The sequence below is a fragment of the Xiphias gladius genome, chromosome 11 (genome assembly GCF_016859285.1).
Source record: "Xiphias gladius isolate SHS-SW01 ecotype Sanya breed wild chromosome 11, ASM1685928v1, whole genome shotgun sequence".
In the NCBI taxonomy this organism is placed as follows: Eukaryota; Metazoa; Chordata; class Actinopteri; order Istiophoriformes; family Xiphiidae; genus Xiphias; species Xiphias gladius.
Genome location: NC_053410.1, coordinates 16,454,254 through 16,476,510, shown reverse-complemented (window position 1 = coordinate 16,476,510; position 22,257 = coordinate 16,454,254). Strand labels below are relative to the sequence as shown.

At 37.7% G+C, this 22,257-nt stretch overlaps 1 protein-coding gene across 9 annotated transcripts in view; it reads right to left on the bottom strand.

Moving 5' to 3' along the window:
• The window catches only part of LOC120796319 (collagen alpha-1(XIX) chain-like), a 109,475-nt gene that overhangs the window by 73,045 nt on the left and 14,173 nt on the right, over positions 1-22,257 (bottom strand). For 8 of the 9 annotated variants that reach the window (XM_040139014.1, XM_040139017.1, XM_040139013.1 and 5 more), the window contains exons 5-11: positions 18,051-18,186; positions 17,684-17,959; positions 17,064-17,144; positions 16,206-16,325; positions 15,376-15,438; positions 10,538-10,582; positions 6,432-6,476 (exon numbers count right to left, since the gene is read on the bottom strand). In XM_040139014.1, coding sequence (XP_039994948.1) covers positions 6,432-6,476; positions 10,538-10,582; positions 15,376-15,438; positions 16,206-16,325; positions 17,064-17,144; positions 17,684-17,959; positions 18,051-18,186 — 766 coding nt within the window. The remainder of the gene's footprint in view (positions 1-6,431; positions 6,477-10,537; positions 10,583-15,375; positions 15,439-16,205; positions 16,326-17,063; positions 17,145-17,683; positions 17,960-18,050; positions 18,187-22,257) is intronic. The other variant, XM_040139015.1, reaches the window with a different exon arrangement.

Genomic DNA, 22,257 nt, shown 5'->3' with positions numbered 1-22,257 from the left:
TATTTGAATTATGTCACATATCACAATATTTTGAACTATGCCATAGATAACAACGATATACTCTACAAATGATCTATATAAGACTTTGTAAACTGCTTTGAGACTAGCATCCCTGTATTCACACATGCAAAAGTGGCAAATTTATGTTTTGTAAAATGTTGATTTGATTTTAAAAACTAGGCATTACTTGTTAGATCAAAAAGTCAAAAAGAAAGGATTCCTTAAAATCTAAACGGCTGAATATAGCATTTAGCAAAGCAATAACTGAGATGTTGATCCAAACTACACAGTTTTAAATAGTCTCAACTGACCAACATTATTATTCGATATGATGTATGTTGATGATTGTTGAGAAGGTCCCATCTCTGACGTAGGAAACATCTAATGACCCCTTAAGGGAAAAAGTGTATTTTTTTTCCCTTTTTTTAATCATCCCACTTTCCACACCATACCCTAATTAAGATGCTTGTCCATTCTGTTTAATGGACTCCGTCGTGAGCCCGAAGGCCCAATTCAGGGGCACAGTGACATGGAGAGAAATGTGGACTAGACGAGCTGGATATATTGTTAGCTTTTGTTGCAAGCTGTGGGCTTTGTTGCATTTACACGGTAGGATGAAGGAGGGATAGGGCCCGGTGCTGGCTGTGTGGCTGTCGTTCCTGCAGCACGAGGTCAGAACACTGTGGGGAGCTGTGTACACTTGCCTTCTAATTACACACACCACTGTGTCTCGTCATTCCTGTAGCAGTGGGGCCAAAAGACAATCTGGCAACTCCCCCGTCGAAGACAACTAAAGCAAGCAAATAAACAGAGCCAGAGAAGCAGGGATGTACAAATGCAGTCTAATTATGTTTGCTTTACCTTTTACCAACCAGAGCAGCTGCAGGCCTGTAACCTTGTCTGACGAGAGGTAGAATGATTGCAAGTTTTAGTTACTGTACTCAGTTTAATCATCACAAACTGGGTTTGGTGGATTGGGGGGTGTTAAATTAAAGTTGTAGAGGTAGTAAGTATTCAGAACATTCTGGTGGGGAAATGTTGTTATACTGAAGGACAGGCGCTTAAAGCTCTGTGGAACAGGATCTCTAAGTAACATAGATATCTTGAGTGTCAGCCTACAAATGCCAGGGAGGTTACAGCAGGAAATGCCTTTTGTGACTTTCCATTTGCTCAGTGATACATCACCACATAGAGTGTGGTATAACACTAATCACATTGACATTGAGTACTGGAAAAGATAGCTAATTAGCATGTCTATTGCACTCTATGAATAAATACTGTATAGTTTACCCAGGTAACCTAAACAAAGGGCCATTGTGTCAGGATATCAAAGTTCACTGTCAGAGATCCTCCAGTGCAGAGGCTATCATGTTCTATTAGTGCTGCTTGACTCCCTTTTCTATGACACTTCACTCTTCTGCTGAACATCATGTAGCCACAAATGTAACTTGGATTACCCACAAGATTACACGGTGTGCACTCCTTCTGTCCCATAGGATGTGTATCTGCAAAATGATACTAGTTCACATGCTCATACATAGAATTCTGGCTACTCAGGTTTCTACTCAAGCCTTAAATAACATACTAGCTTTAAAAATGGAATCTGAGCTAAATACAGCAAAGGGACAGATCAGGTAATACAGTCTGGTAGTTGCAGTAAATAGGTTAACTAAAATCATCCAAGATGTTTATTTGCACAACATAAAAGTCTTTAATTTGTTTAAATCAAAGATAGTAACATACATCTTTTCTGCTCTTCCTACTACTGTATCTTGACCTGGCTCCTCACTTACTGTATTTTCATCCTTGAAATACACACAAGGGCCATTATAACCAAAATTTGAATTATATTTTAAGACAATATTGAAGCAAATGAGACAAAATCAAACTAAACTAAACTAAGGCAGTCTAGAATTATAATTATAATATTCTGTATATATACTGTATACATATACATATACACATATATACATATATACATATACATATACATATATACATATACATATATATATATATATACATATATATATATATATACATATATATATATATATATATATATATATATATATATATATATATATATATATATATATATATACATATATATATATATAGCTAGGCTAGGTTACATCATATCTTTTATTCCAGTGCCCTGGGTTAGGTTAAAGAATCAAATAAAACAGTGCAAAACAGCACAGCTGCGGAAAAGACTAATAAAGAACATCCCATCATAGTTTGATTAATTCAGTAATTTCATGTGTAGGGAGACTCCGTTAGATCTTACATTTCCTTGGTTTCCACAAAATTTCCAGAAGTCTGCATGCAAGGAAAATGTGATGTATTCTATAAACTGTGATAAATGGCTGAAACTTGTTTGCTTAAAAGCAACACTGAGGGTTGAAAAGAATTATTCTGTTTAACCTCTTTACTTGAAGGTACAGCTACAATCAATATTTTTGTATGGATCACATGATTACTTGTATGTGAAAGGAGTTTCTCATAGTGATGAGCCCACAGACAATATCACAATATCGTATCTTTGTTTTCTCTTCAGCTCAACAGAGCGTTTTAGAGTCTGTCAGCTCATTGTTTTGGTTTATGGCCCAAACCTTTATTTTTTCACTCTCACCACTCTCATCAGAGGCAGTTTTCAGCAACAGCAGGCAGCTGTTTTCAGTAAAAAAGCTAAAAACCTATGGTACACTACCTGCCAAGCACCAAATGGCAGACAGACAACATTAGCGACTGGCTGGTGAACATATTGAAGCATTTAGTTGCTTAAGAGCCAGATATTTCCCTCATGAGTTAGTGAAGACAAAAAACAGAGCTTAAAGAAAAGCTTACATTCATTGGACCTACATTCATCAGGCGGCCAGAAACCCCAGTGAAATGAATGCTAATTCTGCTCCGTAACTTTACTAAAAAGTTTGGCATATCATTTTAAAAGGTGATTACACTGTATGTTAAGTGATATATCTACAACTTGTTGTTATGGCCCCCAAGTGTCTTTAAAAAAATCAGTTAATGCAGGTAATGAAAACACAAGCTTTCTTAGCACACACATTTTTAAGTCAATATTTTGTTTTCCCTGAAATATTTTTTAACTAAAGTATTGTACACTGCTACATTTCAGACTGCATCCACTGCAGAGTAGGTTTCAAATAGAACCCACAAAATGGCCACTCTATAAGAACAGTCTGACATTTTGAGAAATGCACTTGTTTGCCGTTTTAGTCAGTGTCACAGGAAAAGAGGGGTCATATCATCTCTGTGCTTCCTGTACAAACACAGCTCCAGGACATGTTAAACCAACCTTAGCTCTCGGACAAAGCCTGGGTGACTTGGATGTATCAATAACTGGGTTGTTAGCTAACAAAATACAGCATCTTTTTCACTGTTGATTTAGCTAGACCGGCTGTCTTTGTGCTAAGCTTGGCAAAACATGTCCCAGGCCCTCCCATTACTATTCATAATGGGTGTCTCCAATGGTGGACAAACAAGCCTGCTAGAAGCAAAGCTTCACAAATGTTGTCCCGATTTCTCAACTTTTCTTTGTTTCAAGGAAGTGGGGCACAGCATGATAAATACCTGGAGGATACCTATGTCATTTAAGGGAGCAAACCCAACCATATGGGATGCACAAAGATCAAACCAAGTAACCTCTCCTGCTGCCCTCCTAGGAAAACATATTTGCGTCCTAGACCATTTCGCTGTACTGATCACACAGGGTTGGAAATTATATTGATCTCATTATCTGCCTGCGGGTTTGATGGCATAAAAGTGTGCATTAATGGATGAGAGAATAACTATGGTTGGTGGCAGGATTTTTGTAAAAAAAATTACCGTCGCATAACTCTAATTACTGACTGAATACTGACATACGCATGAGAATCTCATTTCTGATGATCCCTCCCACACAAAGACACACACACACACACAGACACACTCACAGACACACACACACTCACAGACACACACACAAACACAGACACACACACACACACACACACACACACACACACACACACACACACACACACACAGAGCATAGGGGAGTAGGGCATCCTGTCAGCAGACCCCTGGTCAAATGCTGCTAACGTAGCAACTCACTACACTTGTCAGACACCCCCTGGTGAAATCATACCCCAAAAGTGACCAATGTAGAAACTTGTCAAGGTCATGAACACAATGTTATGGTGACTGCACTGAATATTCGGTGACAAACATATTTTATAAATACATGGCTGATTTTGATTAGCACAGTGGTCTGATGATCATATAATCCATACACCTGATAGACCCCTCCCTTTTAGCAAATGACATCAACTGGTGACTTCTAGCAAAGTAATAAGCAGCTGCTTTTCTTAGAACAGGGTTAGCAACACAGTCTCGGTCTCTCCATACTGAACAAGAATCCCAGCTGTTTCCAGTTTATGTATCATTGATGTTCCAGTCAACTGGAACCCAGGGTGAATCAGTGAGCGAAGAAAGAAGAGGTACTTGCAAGCTCTGTCACTCTTTCTTCCTGATTGCTGTAGCACCAGTGGTAGTCAGTGAATAAAAATGCAAAGTCTGATCCAAGGAATCTTACACATTCACATTCTTCGCTATAGTTTGTGTAATATTATGACTACAAATCAGCCAGTCTTTGATGTGAATGGAGTTAATTTCGAGTTAGGTGGTCTCGCTCTCCTCCAGATTTCTATGTAAATAAACTTGATCATGTCATTGATATGCAAATATACATATGACGTCAACTGGCTTTTCAAGTTGCCAGTAGCTACTTACCATGGAACAAAAGTAGCCATGCTGGTTGTGGGGACACAAACTAAGGCTTGAGTTTATAACCTGCCAATTCGTTTTTTTTTTTGTTTTTTTTTATCTTTTCTTTCCCTTCAGCCTGCACTTTACATGGATTACTGCAAACTTGCAATTATCTGGAATTTCCCTTGTAGGGAAAGGCAGGGTTGATAGGAAAGGGAAAGCAAGTAAGGACCAAGTACAAAATCTATGCTGTCCGAGCTTCCTAGTTTTTTTCCCTTCCTAGTTTATCCACTTCCTTAATCACTTCTTTGGAATGTCGAGTAACAGTAGGCTACATTTGCATCAGAAATTGTATCATTAACACTACATAAAGATTTCTCCCTAAATAATGCATACATACATAGAAGCACTACTTCTAATTCCACTAATCTGCTTTATTATTATCTAAGTCATGCAGATGTGTTTTCTATGAAGCTTTAAAAAAAAATAAATCAATTTGCATACATCACTGCATAGCAGTAGTCTGAAAACTAATGAAAAACATTTAATCACAACTGTTCAAGGGCCTCAGGTGAATTATTTGAGCTTTGCAGAAAACTGCACTTAAAACATTACGATTTAAAGGTTTAGTTATTCACCCTCAAGTTCCTTTTAAATATTAGACAAAGCTCAACAAAGGACTTACTGCATTTCAACTAAATAATTTATTTTACTATATCCTGACAAGTATTCAAAATATCCTAGCAGTTTTTCAATAATATTTTAATAAACAGATTGTATTACAAAGACCTACTGTTAGCAAATTCATAATGAACTACTTTCTAACTTGTACGAAATGATTTTAAAGTACGTCTACTGACTAGTATTTGTCAATAATCTTTCGGTTTGATATACTTGTGTTTATCCCTGGTTTTCTTTTCTGATTTCTCTCAGAGTTCTCCGAGGGCAGAGTGCAAGCCAGCAGCCTGCAGGGAGGCTGATTTCTGTGGCAGCTGTTTGTCTACTCAAGGGGGAGATTGTGATGAAAAGAAGTCCCTTTATTAACCCACTTTAAACTGACCATCTGCATAGCTACCATCTACTGAGAATGTGCCATTTGGACAAACAAACGCTGTACAATGTAAAACACCCTTTGATTTAACTAATACTATAAGGGAATGTGCACTAATTTGCCTTTGGCTAAAACAGCTTCACTAAGATCCCACAAAAATCTTAATTATTTCAAATGTATTTGCATTTAGTCAAAAGAAAAAAAAAATTACTAGTACTTCTCGTTGTGGTTCACTGCATTATTATATACATTAGTTTCATCACAGCAGAGAGTATTTAAGAGTATGCAATAAAGTTAAACCTGAAACAACCTAGAAGGGGCTTATAGTAATTTGAAAAATGAGTTTAGTCCATTAGTATGTCAGGCCTATGGTAGCATACACATCAATTAATTTCACTGCAGAAGGACATTGCGTGCTAGAACACACTTAGATCCACTTCAGATATGACAGGCACCTGAAAACAGCCACACAGAAAGCTCTGCTTCACTCCTACCCCCAGGGCATCACGCAGAAAATGAAAAGCCTATAAGAATTGATTCCCTGACGAATCTAGATCTTGCTGATGTGCCATGTATGGAATATATGTCTGCAGGAGAGAGTAGTGCTTACCTTCTCCCCATCGATTCCCTTTTGCCCTTCTGATCCAAGTTCTCCCTGCAATGACAAGATTTAAAGTTAAAGGGCAAAGACAGGACCCTTGAAAAGTTCATACTTTTTATCTTTTATTCCAGCCAGTAGGTCTAAACAATTTGGCATAGTTCTTTAATTCCACTTCCTCGTTAAGCATGATTGAAATTACCCTGGCAATCTATAAATTCCCAAAGCAAGTTTAAGGACGAACATGGTCATTCCATAGAGATTGTTATTAGGGTTTCACAGATGATTAGATATTAATTACATAAGATACCAAATACATTCATCACCAAATATGTCTGCTAAATGTCTGCATAACTCTTGTATTCATATAAACTCACTTAAACTGTAGGGAGTTATAGAAGTTTCAAGAAAACCATTTATCCTCAATAACATGTAAATTTAAGCACCAAGATGAACAGATGAACTGTGTGGTGTTGGTATGATATTTAATGTATTGTTCTTGAATTATTGTGGTTACAAGAATCTGTCTACACTAACACACATACAAAGATACCACCAGGGCGACATTGTGTCCCACATACACTACCATGTGCCGCAGTGAAAAAAAAGAAATCTTCAAAAAAAAAGAAATCTTCTAAATGCAACTACACATCTATGTAGGTAAAACTGTGCTAAAGGGGGTGAGAGCATCTAGAACTTTTTGACCTGTCCTCATTCTTAAATCTCAAACTCTAAAACTCACTCGCACCTCCTTCAAATTGAGCTAAGCGAAGAACCACACATTTGCACCACAATGATACAGATACAAAAACACACTTGGGAATCAGATACCAAATTCCCAGCAACATTGTCTGCTTTTTGAGCTCACTGCATCATTTCAGCCTCAGCAAAGTCTATAGCATGCGTAAGATTATATGTAGTCAGGGTATAAGCTATTAGAGGCTTATTTCCACAAATATAACAACTTAAAGGCTTATTTCCACAAATATCTTCCTGATCACTGATTCTTCTCAAGCTACCCAGCCCCTACTTTCCACACACGAGAGAGATCTCGGAACTTGTTGGCTCTGTTATCAGAGTGTAGCCTATACAATTTCATGACCTCAGCTGGCCAGTAAAGTTCAAGCAAACTCCAATAGTACGGTGTCCAAAGTCAATCATATCATCACTCTCATAAATATCGACAGCTACATGAAATTGTTGTTCTCACAACAAGGCCTCCAAAAGTGCCTGAAATAGTGGGTGTCTTAGGTTTGACTACGAGCACCATTTCAGCCTGAAGTGCCTTGTGTTATCTGTATAGCACGTGTCCACATATCTATAGACGTAAAAAAAAAAAAAAATGACTAGCGTAATTACATTACAAAAATAGTCACACATTCAGAATGTAACAAAATATATTGTTATTTGCACACTAAACATGTTTCATGAAGCATCTCTGGAACAGAAAAAGCTTTATTGACAAGGAGTTGAGCTTAAGTATAAAAATACTACAAAACACAGTGCTGTGCATTAGCATCATATGAATACTACTGCTACTGCTCTTGATGTAGACTTTCCTTGAGCACTGTTGTGTAACGAAAGAGCTTTAGCTTTCTGCTGAGCCTCATCTCAGAAAGCACAAGTGAGAGAGAGCTGTGCCATTAAGTGTTATTACATATTCCATGTATCAAGGTTCGTGAGCAAATACAGTATGTCACCCCACAGTGAGCTTAACATCTCCAGTGGATATAGGTTCAGGATTAAGCCATTCAGGAATGATCCTATATACTGCTGATGCATAAACTACTTCCACAACAATCAACAGTCCAGTCTATCACTTGAATGCAATGAAATATCTATCGGATGTTACCTTTTTCTTGCTATGTATTTTCTTCTTCATTTTTCTGAGAATGGACTCACAATCCTACACCCTGTTTTTCCAATACACAAAAACACTACAGGATATTCTCATTTTAAGACATGGAAGCAACACCCACATACTGGCATTACAGTAAATGGTGGTTCCTGGTGACTGAACCTGCCCCCCCTACTAAAGGAGATTAACACAGGCACCCAAGATGCCACATTTGATGGTCAAAAATCTTACTGCTGACAATATCATAGAACACGATAAGAAAGCAACAACATTGTCATTCCAGTAAAATGTTATTATATTGAGAGCGTGTGAAATCTGGCAATTTTCTCAGCTCTTCAGGAATTAAACAGCAACAAAGCAAGCACTTAGCCAGTCTGAAAGCTTCCATTCAAGGTATATGCATTTTTCTTACCATTTAAAGGTCCCATATTGTAGAGAGTGAGATTTTCATATCTTTTTTGATTTTAAACAGGTCTTGTTGCTATATAAACACTGTGAAAATACCAAATCACTCAATCCGTGGACAAATGCACACAGCCCATATTCTGAAACTGCGCCTTATAACAATTCGTCAGGACTCTGTGACGTTACAACGAAACAGCCACCGCGCTCAGCCATGCCCCCAAGTATAGCCCGGCAGGACCCACTGTCCAACCTTGCAGGATTTGTTTTCTCCAAGTGTTTACCTGAAATCTGCTATATTTTCATTCATAATTTTGCTTTCAGATCGCTCTCTATTAAGGACTCTTATTAGTTTTTTGTTTGGCTTCTCCAACGATCTTTTCAGCTTTTAATCCTTTTACTGCTAGTCTTCCACCAATCTTTGGATTACTTTTATCTTGGTGGTTTAAGTTTGCTGTTTTATCAATCGTTTTGTTTTATGACTTACACTAAGACTGAAAATCAGCTATTATTATGGCTGTGTGTGTGGACTGCAAGCTTGCTTTCTCACAGTTATGGGATGACATCCACCACCTGGAGTCAGAGCTCCAAAAAAAAGATATGCTGCTTGACGGCTTTGTCTCCGTTGCTGATACCCAGGCAAAGCATATTTCAGATACGCAGTCTTTCACTGTTGCTGACCCAGCTGCCCAATCACCCATCTCCCTGATATCCCCAATGGTCTCAGATTCTTTGGCGCATACTGGCACTGTGACCCAGAGGGTCTAACATTCAAGGAGAGTGAGCTAGAGGCAGGGACAGCGGGCTCCACCACCTCTGCACTGGATGCTGCAACGACGTTGCCAGATGATCCAGGGGTTTGATCCAGCAGAACCAAGCCCCAGGCTCCGATGTATAGCCCCACATCATATAAAGCCGGAGCATTTTAGTCCAAATTTGACTCTGAGCATCTCTTCTGATTGGCTGACCCACACAAAACGCCATGTTCTTGCTAGAACTCCAGAAAAGCATGAGAGAGGAGATGTAAAACAAACACTGAGGTGGTTTTTGGTACTTAAAACCACAAATATATCTTCTTATGGATATCAAAACTTCAAATAAAACATCGGAAGAGTAAAATATGGGACTTTTAAATGTCCAACTCCACGGCAATGTCTGTCACTCCTGATCACCACTGTCAGCCTGGGGAGGGCATAAGCAGTTACATGTTACCTCAAATACGCTTAAAGTTATGCAAGTCATTTGGGTTTTCAACCAACAGCAAAGAGTTTCACAAACAGGGCATAGCTGAGACACTTAAGTTCACACTCGGATCCCAACCCCCTATACACAGACAGCCAGATCATCCAGTAGAAGTTGCTATTGCAGCGACAAGGACATGATTTCCGTCTGGCCTCCCACCCAGGAAGACTGCCAACTGTGTCAAATGGGGCACCTGGCCAAGCAAGAAGCACCGTTGCTTGGGAATAAACTTGGGTCTCTGCAGCGGTAAAACCCTCCCCTTGCTTAACCACTTGTTGGTTTAATTTGATTTTGAGATTGCTTTGTTGTCCGTGATCCTTTGAAGGGGTCAACACAAAGCAAGCCAGCGATTCAATCCAATGATGTGAGAAAATGATCTCAGAGAGGGCAGTGACAGATTCCATAAATCACTAAACGAAGAGAGGCACCTGCTACTCCCTGGATCTGACAACCATGCAGTAAAACAAGATGAGTTTGAAACTAAAACAAAATGTATTAAAGAAAAAAAATAATTAAGACTTAACTTTCCAAATAGGTCCATCACAATTACAGCTCTAAGAGCAAAGCAACACTGAGGGAATTTTAGGTTTTTAACTTGTCTTAGTGAGTAGCCTACCTTATGTCCTGGATTTCCTGGAGGCCCAGCTTCGCCTGTGTCACCCTGAGACAGAAACAACACACAGAACAGTTAGTGAAAGGTCTCTCGTTCACACATTAGTGAATAGCTTTATGAAGGCTTGTCATTTCGTCAGTGATCATGCTCCTACAGCTGTTCCATAAGTTCTTGCTGAAACAGTGGCTCAGCAGCTGCAAATCAGGATACTATTTCCAAACAACGGCAAAGCATGACTCTAAACCTTGTTAAGGTTCATTTTCTTGTTTTAATTATTGTATTATTTAAAAAAGAAGGCCAGGGCAGGGCAAGAAAAGAAGAAAGCTTGATTGTCTTATAAGTTTACAGGGTACAATGGGAAAGAGAAATTAAAAGAAAGGGAACAGATTGTTAAGAGAGAGAAGATGGAGATAGATAGTTATTCAACAAATTAAGCTAACACAGAACTTGCTGCAAGCTAAGAATCTAATTAAACATGATGCCCATTCATGGTCACATCTTCATTACAAGCTCTGTTTGTTAGAACTCATTAGGCATTGGAAGAACAATACAATGTGGCCAAGCCTAATATCTGAGATGCCATCTCTACACTGTGGATTATTAACCAATTATTCTACCCAATATTCAAGACAACATGCCTACTCTACCTTTTATAAATACTTAGCATCTGGTCCATAAAAATAAAGCTCTTTAGTGATTTGAATCATTGACTAGGTGTTAATTTTATGGCATGATGTAAATAATTTCCATGGACTCAGAAATTAGATGACATTATTCCATCTGTATGAGACAACAGAAATTCACAGCTGCTGACGTCATTTGTTAATAACAGAGAGACCTCCTATAAAATGCATATAGGAGTTGGTGTATATTGCACATTCCTTTCCTTCATTCTTCTTTAATTTAAATTTTCTATTCAACCCACTGACACAAACCCTTTATAGAAAAGCTAATAACATATTAACAGTGATGAATACAATAGGAAAAAGGTTTTGACAACTAATCAAAATTCAGTGTCAGTCCATAATAAACTGCATTAAATAAAATTCCTGGTATTATTCACTTTGGAGGTACAATGGGTATAAATTAAATTAGAGGGTACTAATTGAAAACACAAGCCATAAGGACAGGAGAGTTATAAATGGTGCAAAATAAATTAAGGGTATTGTAAAAGGGGAGGAAGTTTTAAATTCACCATTATTGCCTGTTGTTTTTTTCTCCTGCATGTACATACAGGAGCTGTAAATCTAGTAATACCAGGGTTTATGTGCAAGGCCATAGAAAATGGATTTCTTTTCAAGTAAGCTGCATTCTTATAACCCACTACTTATCTGTTTAATTTCCTGAGGGATTCTGGATTAATCATAGCAGTTTAATCCCTTTGCAGTGCACTGGAATCCTCCATCAAACTCTCACTGTAATGCAGGATATTACTTTCTGTTGGAGTAACACAGCCAAAGTAATCCCCACACACTTTCCCAAGAAGCACTGTGTAGGTCACGATGATTGGCCTGCAGTTCTGGGCGTTATAATGCTCTAAATAGCCCAGATGTCTTTGATTAATCTCTACAAAGTCAAGCTAAATTGTTCATAAGTATACTAAATTGTTCATAAGTATACAACTATTTTTTTAATCTTATACAAAATGAGATTCTCTTGTTCCTAATTGAAAGTCTCATGAGCTTATCTTATTGACAGTATTTTCTATGACATTGTTACCCTTTTTAAATTTACTGTAATGTAAATCTAAAAGAGCGCAGCACTGTTTAATGGTTACAGAAACTCCCTTGGACATTTAGGGATCAATATGAATTAAATATGCTCTATTAGTGGTGCTCTGCTACCATACGTTACCAGAGAGATTGATGTACAACAAGGTCAGAGTGAGTAAAAGGAAATTACTACACATTACTGTGTCGAGGCATGACATTTTTTGATATACTACACATATGGCTCAAAATAAACTACTTTTCTACTCTTTTCCCCTCAGTGGTAGCAATATTTGAACACCTGCAAATCCTGCAAGGCATGAAAACATTTTCACTTGATGATTAGTGATATTCTGTTGTCTTCAAGTATCTGCTGTTCATCAGGAAGATGATTCTGTGTCGGCAAAACTATTGCACCGCAGCTGGACAAACGCAGAAAGTGTAGTTTGGAATCATTTGAACTCTAAATTAGATAAATTAAATTATCTCAAAGTACCGCTGTTTAATTGCCGGAGTGGCACTCAAGATGCTGTGCGTTTAAAAGTATTGATTTCATTCATCAATAACAAATCATCATGAACAAATGTCTCCCTGTCTGGAATTTATTAAAATAAGATTTAACCTTAGTATGATTTTTTTTTCCCACGCTGAAAATGTCTTAACCTTGCATGCAGGGCCAAGATTTTTTTGTTCACAACCAGAAGTTATTAACCTATGCATGTATGAGGGGATGAAGGAGATGAACAAGGGGATTAGGAGCTAAAGGAGGTTGAAATGAAGATGATGAACCTCTTAAGACCCAAGGTGGAAGGAACACATGGGGTGGAATAGGTCTCCACCATAATCACTTTGTCTTTTCAATTAAATAAATGTCATACCACATGACATCAGTAACTTAAATCAGCTTACATTAGAGTGGGTAATATAAACAAAAACTAATATTGCAGTCATTTTCACAGAAATATCTTAATTCCGATGTCATGTAGTTGGCACATACACACAAACACACGCACACATATACTTGTGTGAGTGTGTGTGTGTGTGTGTGTGTGTGTGTGTGTGTGTGCGTGCGTGTGTACCAGTTTACTGCCATAGAGGGCTTAGTCTTGAGTGTGTAGTCCCAGATCGTGTTTTTCCTTAACTTCATTGATTTAGTGTTACAGCCTGTAATAGGATTTGTTATGAATTTTGTTGTTCAGTAAGTAAACAAATGGTGGCAAGTATTGATTTGCTGAAATTAGATTTCAGGTGTTAACAGCATGAGCAACTGATTCTGAGCACAAAACGTGGCCTGCAGAAATAATAGGGGGAAAAAAGTGGAATGGCCTGTGCTTCTGAATAGTATGTTTAAATTATTCTTGAGTGTTGAGTATTTTAACAGCTCAGTAATGTAATACTAACTACACTTAGAACATGCTTTTCTGCAAACAAGTGTTCTTTGCAGATAAAAGACGTGTACTAAAGGTCTTTTTGGACATGCTCTGAGGTGTCAGGTCAACACTTACTGGGTAGCTATATGGCTATTTGCAAAAGCATAAGACATTGAAAAAGTGTCCCAGTGCCTGGTATACAGGATACCCTTTTGTGAAATGTGATGATGCATTCTTACTCAGTGAATACAGTCATATCAATTAGCAGTAAGTAATCAATCACGACCAACACACTCAAAGTCCACATACCCGGAGAAATTACAGCTTGAGTTGATCCCTCCTAGGTCAATTAACAATCATTAGAGGCTCATTGTAACACATTTACAAATTTAATTACTACAATCTGTTGCTATACATACACACAGTTTTGAATAAAATATTCAAAATTATATCTATCTAAATATGACAACTTTAAAGAGTGCAAGGTTTTCACCTAACTATATAAATGATAAAGTAAAGGAAAAGAAATGAATTTAAAATTTTAAAGCTCCAAGTGTTACAATATCTACGTCTACATTTATATAATATATCTCTAGGTACAAAATGACCCAAGATGCTCAGAACAGCAGCGATATCTGGCTGGTGCTGTTTATAGGATTAACAGCATTAAACACAATGCCACTTTAACAGTAAGAACAACTCATGATGTAGAAAGTTAAAAAAAAAAAAAAATAGATAGATAGATGTAGTTTTGTGGCTTCCAGGAATGAGCGTTTTTCCAGAAACAAACGTTAGACAATCATCCAGCATAATCACACAGTCACATCCTAGTAATTAGGACAGCGACACCAAAAGCCATCTGGTCTTATCAGGTATACAGTACCACCACCTGTTCACCCCTATGAATTCCATTCATAGTCGAATGCATTCTCCCTTGGCTTTGTTTTTAACCTTCTACAGACAGCTTAAAGGGGTTTTTGTGAGGTGGTTTGTCTAGGAAAAAATAACACTGTTTTTGTCTGGGCATTTGGTGGTTCCCTTATGTTTTTGTTGTCTCAACACCCACAATTTTCAGGGAATGGGCATTTACTGTTTATAATTCCACCTGTCTATTGTGCTATCATGGAGAAAGGATCCTTTTCTTTTCGAAAGATCTAGTCATTTCCCCAATCACTAGATTTTGCTAGTGATTGGGCAAATGAATGCTTTCCCAGTTCACTCACCTTGGGAAATTCGGGAGAAAATTCACCTTGCGACGGTAATTGTATGTTAGTATCTCTGAAGGCAGTTGACAGCAGAACATGAAACTTTTGTCAGACACTACAGCATAGGCATTTGCTCGCTCAGAGAGACATGTATTTGTCTTCCTCTGACGGTAAATTGATGACAAAGAATAAATTTGTCCCACAGGGACTTGTTCTCTTGCTTGACATTTAGACTTTGCAATTGTACTTGAAAACCACTAGTGCTTGCCACTGAGAAAAACCACTGCAGCAAAAGAACAAAAGTACAGTTATTTACAACAAAAGAAAAAGTATAGTGGCTCAGTTATAATAATCTTAATGATTAAGTGAACTTTCTGCATTCTGTATGACTTTGTGAATTGTGGATGATGAACATGATGCTGCCCACCTACTTAAATCTAGACTGTAGTGAGAATATTGCATCTGTAACATTCAATTAATAACTGCATGTTCCTTTTAAATAAACACCAAGAAAAAATACGTGTGTATATCAACTTCAGAAAAAATGTTGACTATACCTTGTCTCCTTTATCCCCTTTTTGTCCTGGTTGTCCAACTACTCCTGGAAGACCAGCATCTCCCTGTGCACACAGTATAAATTAGTAGGATTGAAAATTTTCAGACACATTTATGCCATCAACATAAATCCTTTGTCATACTTAATAAATTATATTGAAAACGGTACTTAACCTAAAATAATTATTCAGCAGTAAAGTAATACAAATAAAGTATATTTACCGAATTTACCAAATGAGGCTTTTACAGAGTTAAAATGTTACTTGAAAATGTATAATCTTTATATTTTATATCTTAATATCTCAAATCTATTTCTACTGATAGAAATGAACTGTATCTGTATATTAGCAAAATATTTTTTCAGTCTAGGAATGTTGATTTGACTGTTAGTCTGTGAAAAGTCGATTTTGTTTGTAACTTTCAGGCAAAATATAAAAATTAGAATAGAAGAAAATAAAAGGGCGGGTGTGGAATTGGACATTACCTTGGAGCTGCACCATCTGCTCGCTTCAAAGAGGTCTCAATTTGCATTTTAATCTAACATTAGTTTTTGCAGTTTAAATAATCCTTTTGCATTTTCACACATTTCTAGCAGGCTGCAGATGTACCACACTTGAACCGCTTGGGAGAATTATACCTGTGTTTTCTAATAGATTATGGCTATCTTTGGTTGACTTCCAAGGAAAATACTTTTTGGTATAAATGTCCTTTAACCGGCTGTTTAGTGCCTATAAAGGATCAGGTACATGCAGTGTAAATCAGCGCTGTTTCAGTTACAATAGACATTACACTTACTCAATTAGAGGCCCTTGTTGGGTGGAATTGATTGTACCTTTTCAGCAGGACAGTGACATCTGTCAATTGACTGTAAGACCGGCTGAGACAGCATCTGGGGAGGCTGCTTTGTAACCCGGGGAGGGGAAGTCCCATTAAATGTCTCCTCGGCCTCACACTGGATCGATACAGAAATTTCACCGTTTAGACACCTTCCTCTGTCATGTTTGCTACATAGCAAAAAATTCCAAAATCCTCTGTAATGCAGCACACTTGACCTAAGGTAACCTTGGCTTTAGGCAGCATATATTAACAGTAAATCCTGCTGCAAATAACAAATACAATTATAAGTGCAGTGAAACTTAGAAAGCACTAAGCAGCCAAACAGTGATAAGTCCCTCTCAAGGTTGTCCCAATTCCCCAGGAGTAACTTTACACTGACATGACAGCATGATTATAAAGACATGTTATGGTAAGGGGTCAAAGGTCATCTCTCCATTAGGAATAAGTGTTCCATTAGCCCTTATTGATTATACGGTGATGGAAGATCTCTGTTATTACGTTTCTACCTGGGGACACATACTGTCATGGATGAGACAAAAACTTGTTATACTTTCATCATCTGATCACACTGTATTGGTTAAAGAACAGTCTGTTACTCCAGCACAGCCAGACATCTGGTGAATATACTTAAATTGGTGACCTAATGAATTGTTACATTACGGTTTTCTGTCTCAGAATTTTGAAGGCAAACATAAATCATATCTTCTCATTTATTTCTTTAGTTATGGAATGCATTAGTAATGATAAAGGACAAAAACGTTGTCATAAAATCTTACTACTCATTGCTTATTGTCATTTTACTGACAATAAACCGTAGGTGTTAGTACTGTACTGAGACATTAAAGCATTTTACCTTTGGTTCCAGTAGCTCACAGCAATTTTCCATCTCAGCCATATAAGGGTCACAGTAGATTAGAATCTGTCTCAGTTCAATCTGTGGAAAAGAGCTCCCATTAAGAGACCATTCCAGCATCATACAATAGTTTCATCACCACATTATGCTACTCTTTTAAGTGACAAAGGTCTGCACTTCACTGGTTAAGAAGGCACAGTTTGTTCACTTGTCAGCTGGTCTAGCATGATGTTTTCCTAACACTGCCATTCCCTTTGCCTGCAAGAGAGTTCAAAAACAACTTTGCATTTTTTGATGTACTGATGTACAAATCATGTCTCAGCTGACCTAAAGTTTTTTTTGGCACTTTGAGGCACCTCTAAGAATGAGAGTAACACAAATGTCACAATAGAGGATTTACACAGATTAAGAAAATATGCCCCTGAAGCATGTTTTAAATACCTTTTGAAAAAATTGGAAATGCGTTCCAGAACTTCTGCTAATATAGTAAACTACTAATCGAAACTGGAGATGAGTAACAAAACTACTTGACCAAAAAATGGTAAATCCTTAAATGACACTGCATAGATTTAGTTGAAGACAAACAAAATATGTTCGGACAAAGATAGCGTGGGACATACGTCTACAGGCCGTCCATCCTCCACTCGTGCAGTGATGAGAGTGCGCCCACTGGGGTCAATGCTGTCCTTTTCATCGGTCAGTATCCTTTCTATTAGCTTGCAGTCCATGTAAACGGAGACTATGTTACTCTGTACAGAAATGCTCAGCTTGTGCCACTGGCGATCAAAAAGGGCATGTAGGTCACGGCTCTTAAATGTGTAACGGAGGGTGTTTTTTGGCAGGCCCTGGGAGGAAAACTCCACCACCTTCTTTCCACCATCAACCACAACAGATACCTGAGGAGCAAAGAAGTATTTAAACAATCCATCCCATCATATTCTAGCATATTCGTAGATACTGAAACATATATATGAAATTAAAACATACAGCGGGGCCCACCTGACTGTCTCCCGACTGGTCGGATATCTGCCAAAGATACCAGCGGTGTTTTTTTGTTGTTCTTCTTACCCGGAAGATGGTAACAAGGGAGTATTCACTTGAAAGCCCATTTGGAAATATTAATCTAAACAATCATAATATAACACAGTCAGATCTATCATTACAATGGGATAAAAAATGAAACATAGTAGTGTCAAGTGTCATTTCTCAATATTGAATGTGAACTCTTTTAAAGCTTTCAGTGGCTGCACAAAGAAGCAGCCAATCAACTTCAATGATCAATACAACATTTCAATATCCTCCTGCTGCGGAGACATTCAAATAAATAAACCTGACAAACTTGATTCCAATTAGCCTGATGAATTTTATACTGGTTTCCCTTTCATTCAGATAATGAAAATGTACAGAAATTGATCCAAAGTCAAAGAAGCCAATCTTTTAGCTCACTGAGATACCATGTGCTACAGTTAGAGGGTTATAGATGCCTCGTGCAATACAGCTGTAGGTTTATGTGTATGACCTCAGCTGCTTAGATGCAATTCTGTGTTGACAGCTGAAAATGTTTTTCAGCAGAAGCAAAATATCCAGAGAAAATAGGGAATATATATAGGAAAAACAACATCATCTTTCAAATGACAACCACTCTCAAATGAATTACAGCTTATTCACTAACTCATCTCTCAGCCCACACCTGCACTCCCTTCCTAATTTTATACATTGCGTTAAAAAAAAACAAAACAACAAAACATTGTACCCTTCAAAATATTCTAACCCTAACCCTTACTCCAGACTCAGATTAACAGTCATAAGTGGAAGAGCATAAACATAATAAATCAAGATCAGCAAAAATAATAATAATGCAACGATAAGGTCATTGAGAAGGCAGAGCACAGCCTGGTGGAGGGAGAGAGAGAGTTTCTCCAGACAGGTTGGAAATTAGTTTTCACTCCAATATATCATCTCCTATTCTCTCAGAGCTTCATACTCCTCTGTTGTGTCCCTCGAATTCTTTGAGATTTCGGTGTAAACGGTACACGACCAAAATGATAAATACACCAAGTTAGAGCGCCCGAAAAATCAAATGCTTCTGTGAGAGGCCAAGGACTGGGAAGGTTATTTGTTGCCCAAGGGCTACAAGACTATTTCTGAAGCAATTTCATATGAAAAGTGGCATGGCAATTTATAAAAATGGGGATTTATAAAATAAATTCGACACAGAAAATTTTTCCATGCCATGCATACAGTAACTGCTTGTACCTAATTGTACCTAATGTATTCAACATTATTATTAGAGGCAGGGAATAACATAAAAAGAAAAATGTAAAGAGAAATCCAAGAGCTTATGCGGTACACTGCAACTTATGGAACACAATAAATTTAAGCATGTTTAATATAACTGACATACTCAAAATACACTGCGGGGCTGTTTTCTCTTAGGACTCTGAAGTTCACACCCTTCTTTACAAAGTCCCCAACTACATCCGCTCTTATTTCAAAACACGGTCTGTTGGCACACTTGATCCGTGAGGGCGTAGAGGGTTAAGGTTCTTGACCCTGTGTTGACTGCCATCTGTGGCTAAATGGCTAAACTTGGAGCTCGGTGTGAGTTGGTTTGAACATTGTTTTCTAATTCTTTGAAAAAACACTTCCATGCATGCTTAAGTAAGTGATAATGAGTGAATGAAAAGGATCTGCATTCATTATCGCTGCTCCTATGTTACCATGCCAAACCAACCTTTACAACATACAGCAAGTGATTCTGACAACCTTGTCTCTTCCAAGTTCCATTCATATATAACTATTATGAATTGGCAAATATGTTTTGGAAGAAACATAACTGCATTCTGGATTACGTTCAATGACAATGTTTTTTTCCAATGCAAGTTGTGTGCCTTTCGTAGACTATACGGTTGGAATCTACAATGTGAAGTAGTGGAGCTTGGTTCCAAGCAAAATTACCGAAACAGCCATAGCAGTAAGGAAGAGCAGAAAAATACTGTATCTTCTTGAGTAACATATCTTTAGACAGCAGTTACTTGTGCATATGTACTGTTTATCATAAAATAGTGCACATGCATGACAATAATCATGAAAAGCACAAAAGATCACAGAGCAGCACCAGGGCTGCAACAAGAGTTATAATCATAAGTAATTCCATTTTTTTAGGGAAAGACCATGTGCTGTCTGGAAAATATCACCAATCTTGGAACATGTCTTTGACCGTTCATATTTGCTTGGCTGAAACTACCCCTTATATAATCAGAGACAATGGTTTGACAGATTGTCACAGCAACACTACCGGTCTGGTAGAGAATCTCCCGGAAGCGGCTTTAGTGTCCGGGCTTGTAAAAAATTCTATCCAGGAGGACTCTTTTTGATGAGTAAGAGGAATCAGATTGCCACAGCTGAAACAATCAAACCTCAAATGTTAGCCTAGTTGGCCCACATCCCTATCACTGACACTCAATCTTCCAACAGATCAAAGTGGGCTCAACCATGTCAGTTTCTACCCTAAACGCATCATTCATGCTAGCAAGGACTCTAACTTCCTCTCAGCACGGGTCCTCTTTCCTGTTTAAATGTGGGAGTGCTGTGATCGAGCCCAATCAAATGCATGCCTGTGATCTGGAAGAAGGATATTTTACCAGTGAAGCGACTTATGCAAATTAATTTGAATAAGTGTAGCTGAGATGTGTAAGACTGCTATGTTATCATCATTCCAGTGTAAACTAGAAGGGCACTCAGAGAGCACAGACCTCCACTGAGGCCAGTGTCAAACAACATAAACCAGACTTCAGAGAAAAAAATTCAAATTCATAGTGAATCATCTGGATCGGCCTGGATATTTAATTGGTTCTACCCTGGCCCATGCCCCGTCCCTCCACCAAGTTTGGTGCAAAACAGCTCAGTACTATTTGGGTAATCCTTCTGACAAACCAACAAACAAACAAACAGACACGGGTGAAAACATAACCCTTTCTTGATGGAGGTAATAACTGTTCCTGTCAATCGAGAGAGAACACTGCAAAAGCAACAGGACACCAATAAAATACAAACATTTTCAAAACTGTGTGATCTGCCACAGTGACTACATGTCAAAAAATTAATTTAGAGTATTTTTTTTTACCTCCGATCACCTTGGAATTGTTTCAACAAAAAGTACATTTGTTCATATCTGGAAAATCACTGTCATAACAAAACATACTATTATGACTTTTTTAAAAAGTTACATTCCCTGGATGTTTATTTGACAGTAAGTACAGATAAGTTAAAGCACGTTATACTGCTACCATGTGTGAGGCCACTGACATCAACATATATGGTTACAAAATATGTTTTTAAACAGAAAATCTAAAAATACAGGCGAGCCTTTATAAAATGTATTTTCCATAAATAATTTAGATGCTTACTGTATGACTTAAAAATGAGTATGTGAGGTGTACAGTATTGACTGCACTAAGCCCATGTGATTAATTAGCTGACATGACAGTCACAAAGCACTAAAACCCCTGATTGCTAAACAAACGCAAATCCTGGTGATTTGATTCACTATATCTCGGTCTCAATGGGTCCTTTGTGTCTACAACTCAAATATACTGTATCTTCAGCATCTGAACATGATATGAAAATTGCCTATTATACCACATTCATCACTTTACTTGTTACTAGTTGCTTCGACGATAGTTAGCATTCAAATCACACAAACCACATTATTAAACATTATTGCAAATGTTAATCCCATTCCCATTTCAGGATTATTAGGTTAGCAGATTAAGTATGTCATTTTGTACTGAGCTTCATACATAGACAAGTCTAAATATGTATAGAGGTACAAAGATGAGGGTACATTCTGCCTTTTTACTTAGGTATGTTTCAGGAAATTACAGTACAGTGTGGCCGCTTGCTAACTCGTTGCATATAGCAAGGACAAAAAAAAAAAAGAAAAAAAAACTAAATGATCTTCTTTTGCTAAACATTTAAAGAAAGAAAAGCAACTCCACCAAACCGCTAACAGTTTGAAATTCCTAACTATAAAGGAAAAATGTAGTGCATATAAATGAGTTTGAATACGAGACCGAAGTTAACACAAGATGTAAAGAGGCAAAGGCCAAACATATGTATGTTTCTAAAGACAGACAGCAACTGCAACACTGTTATCTAATACTGAATGGAAGCATGTTGTGAATACAAGTTG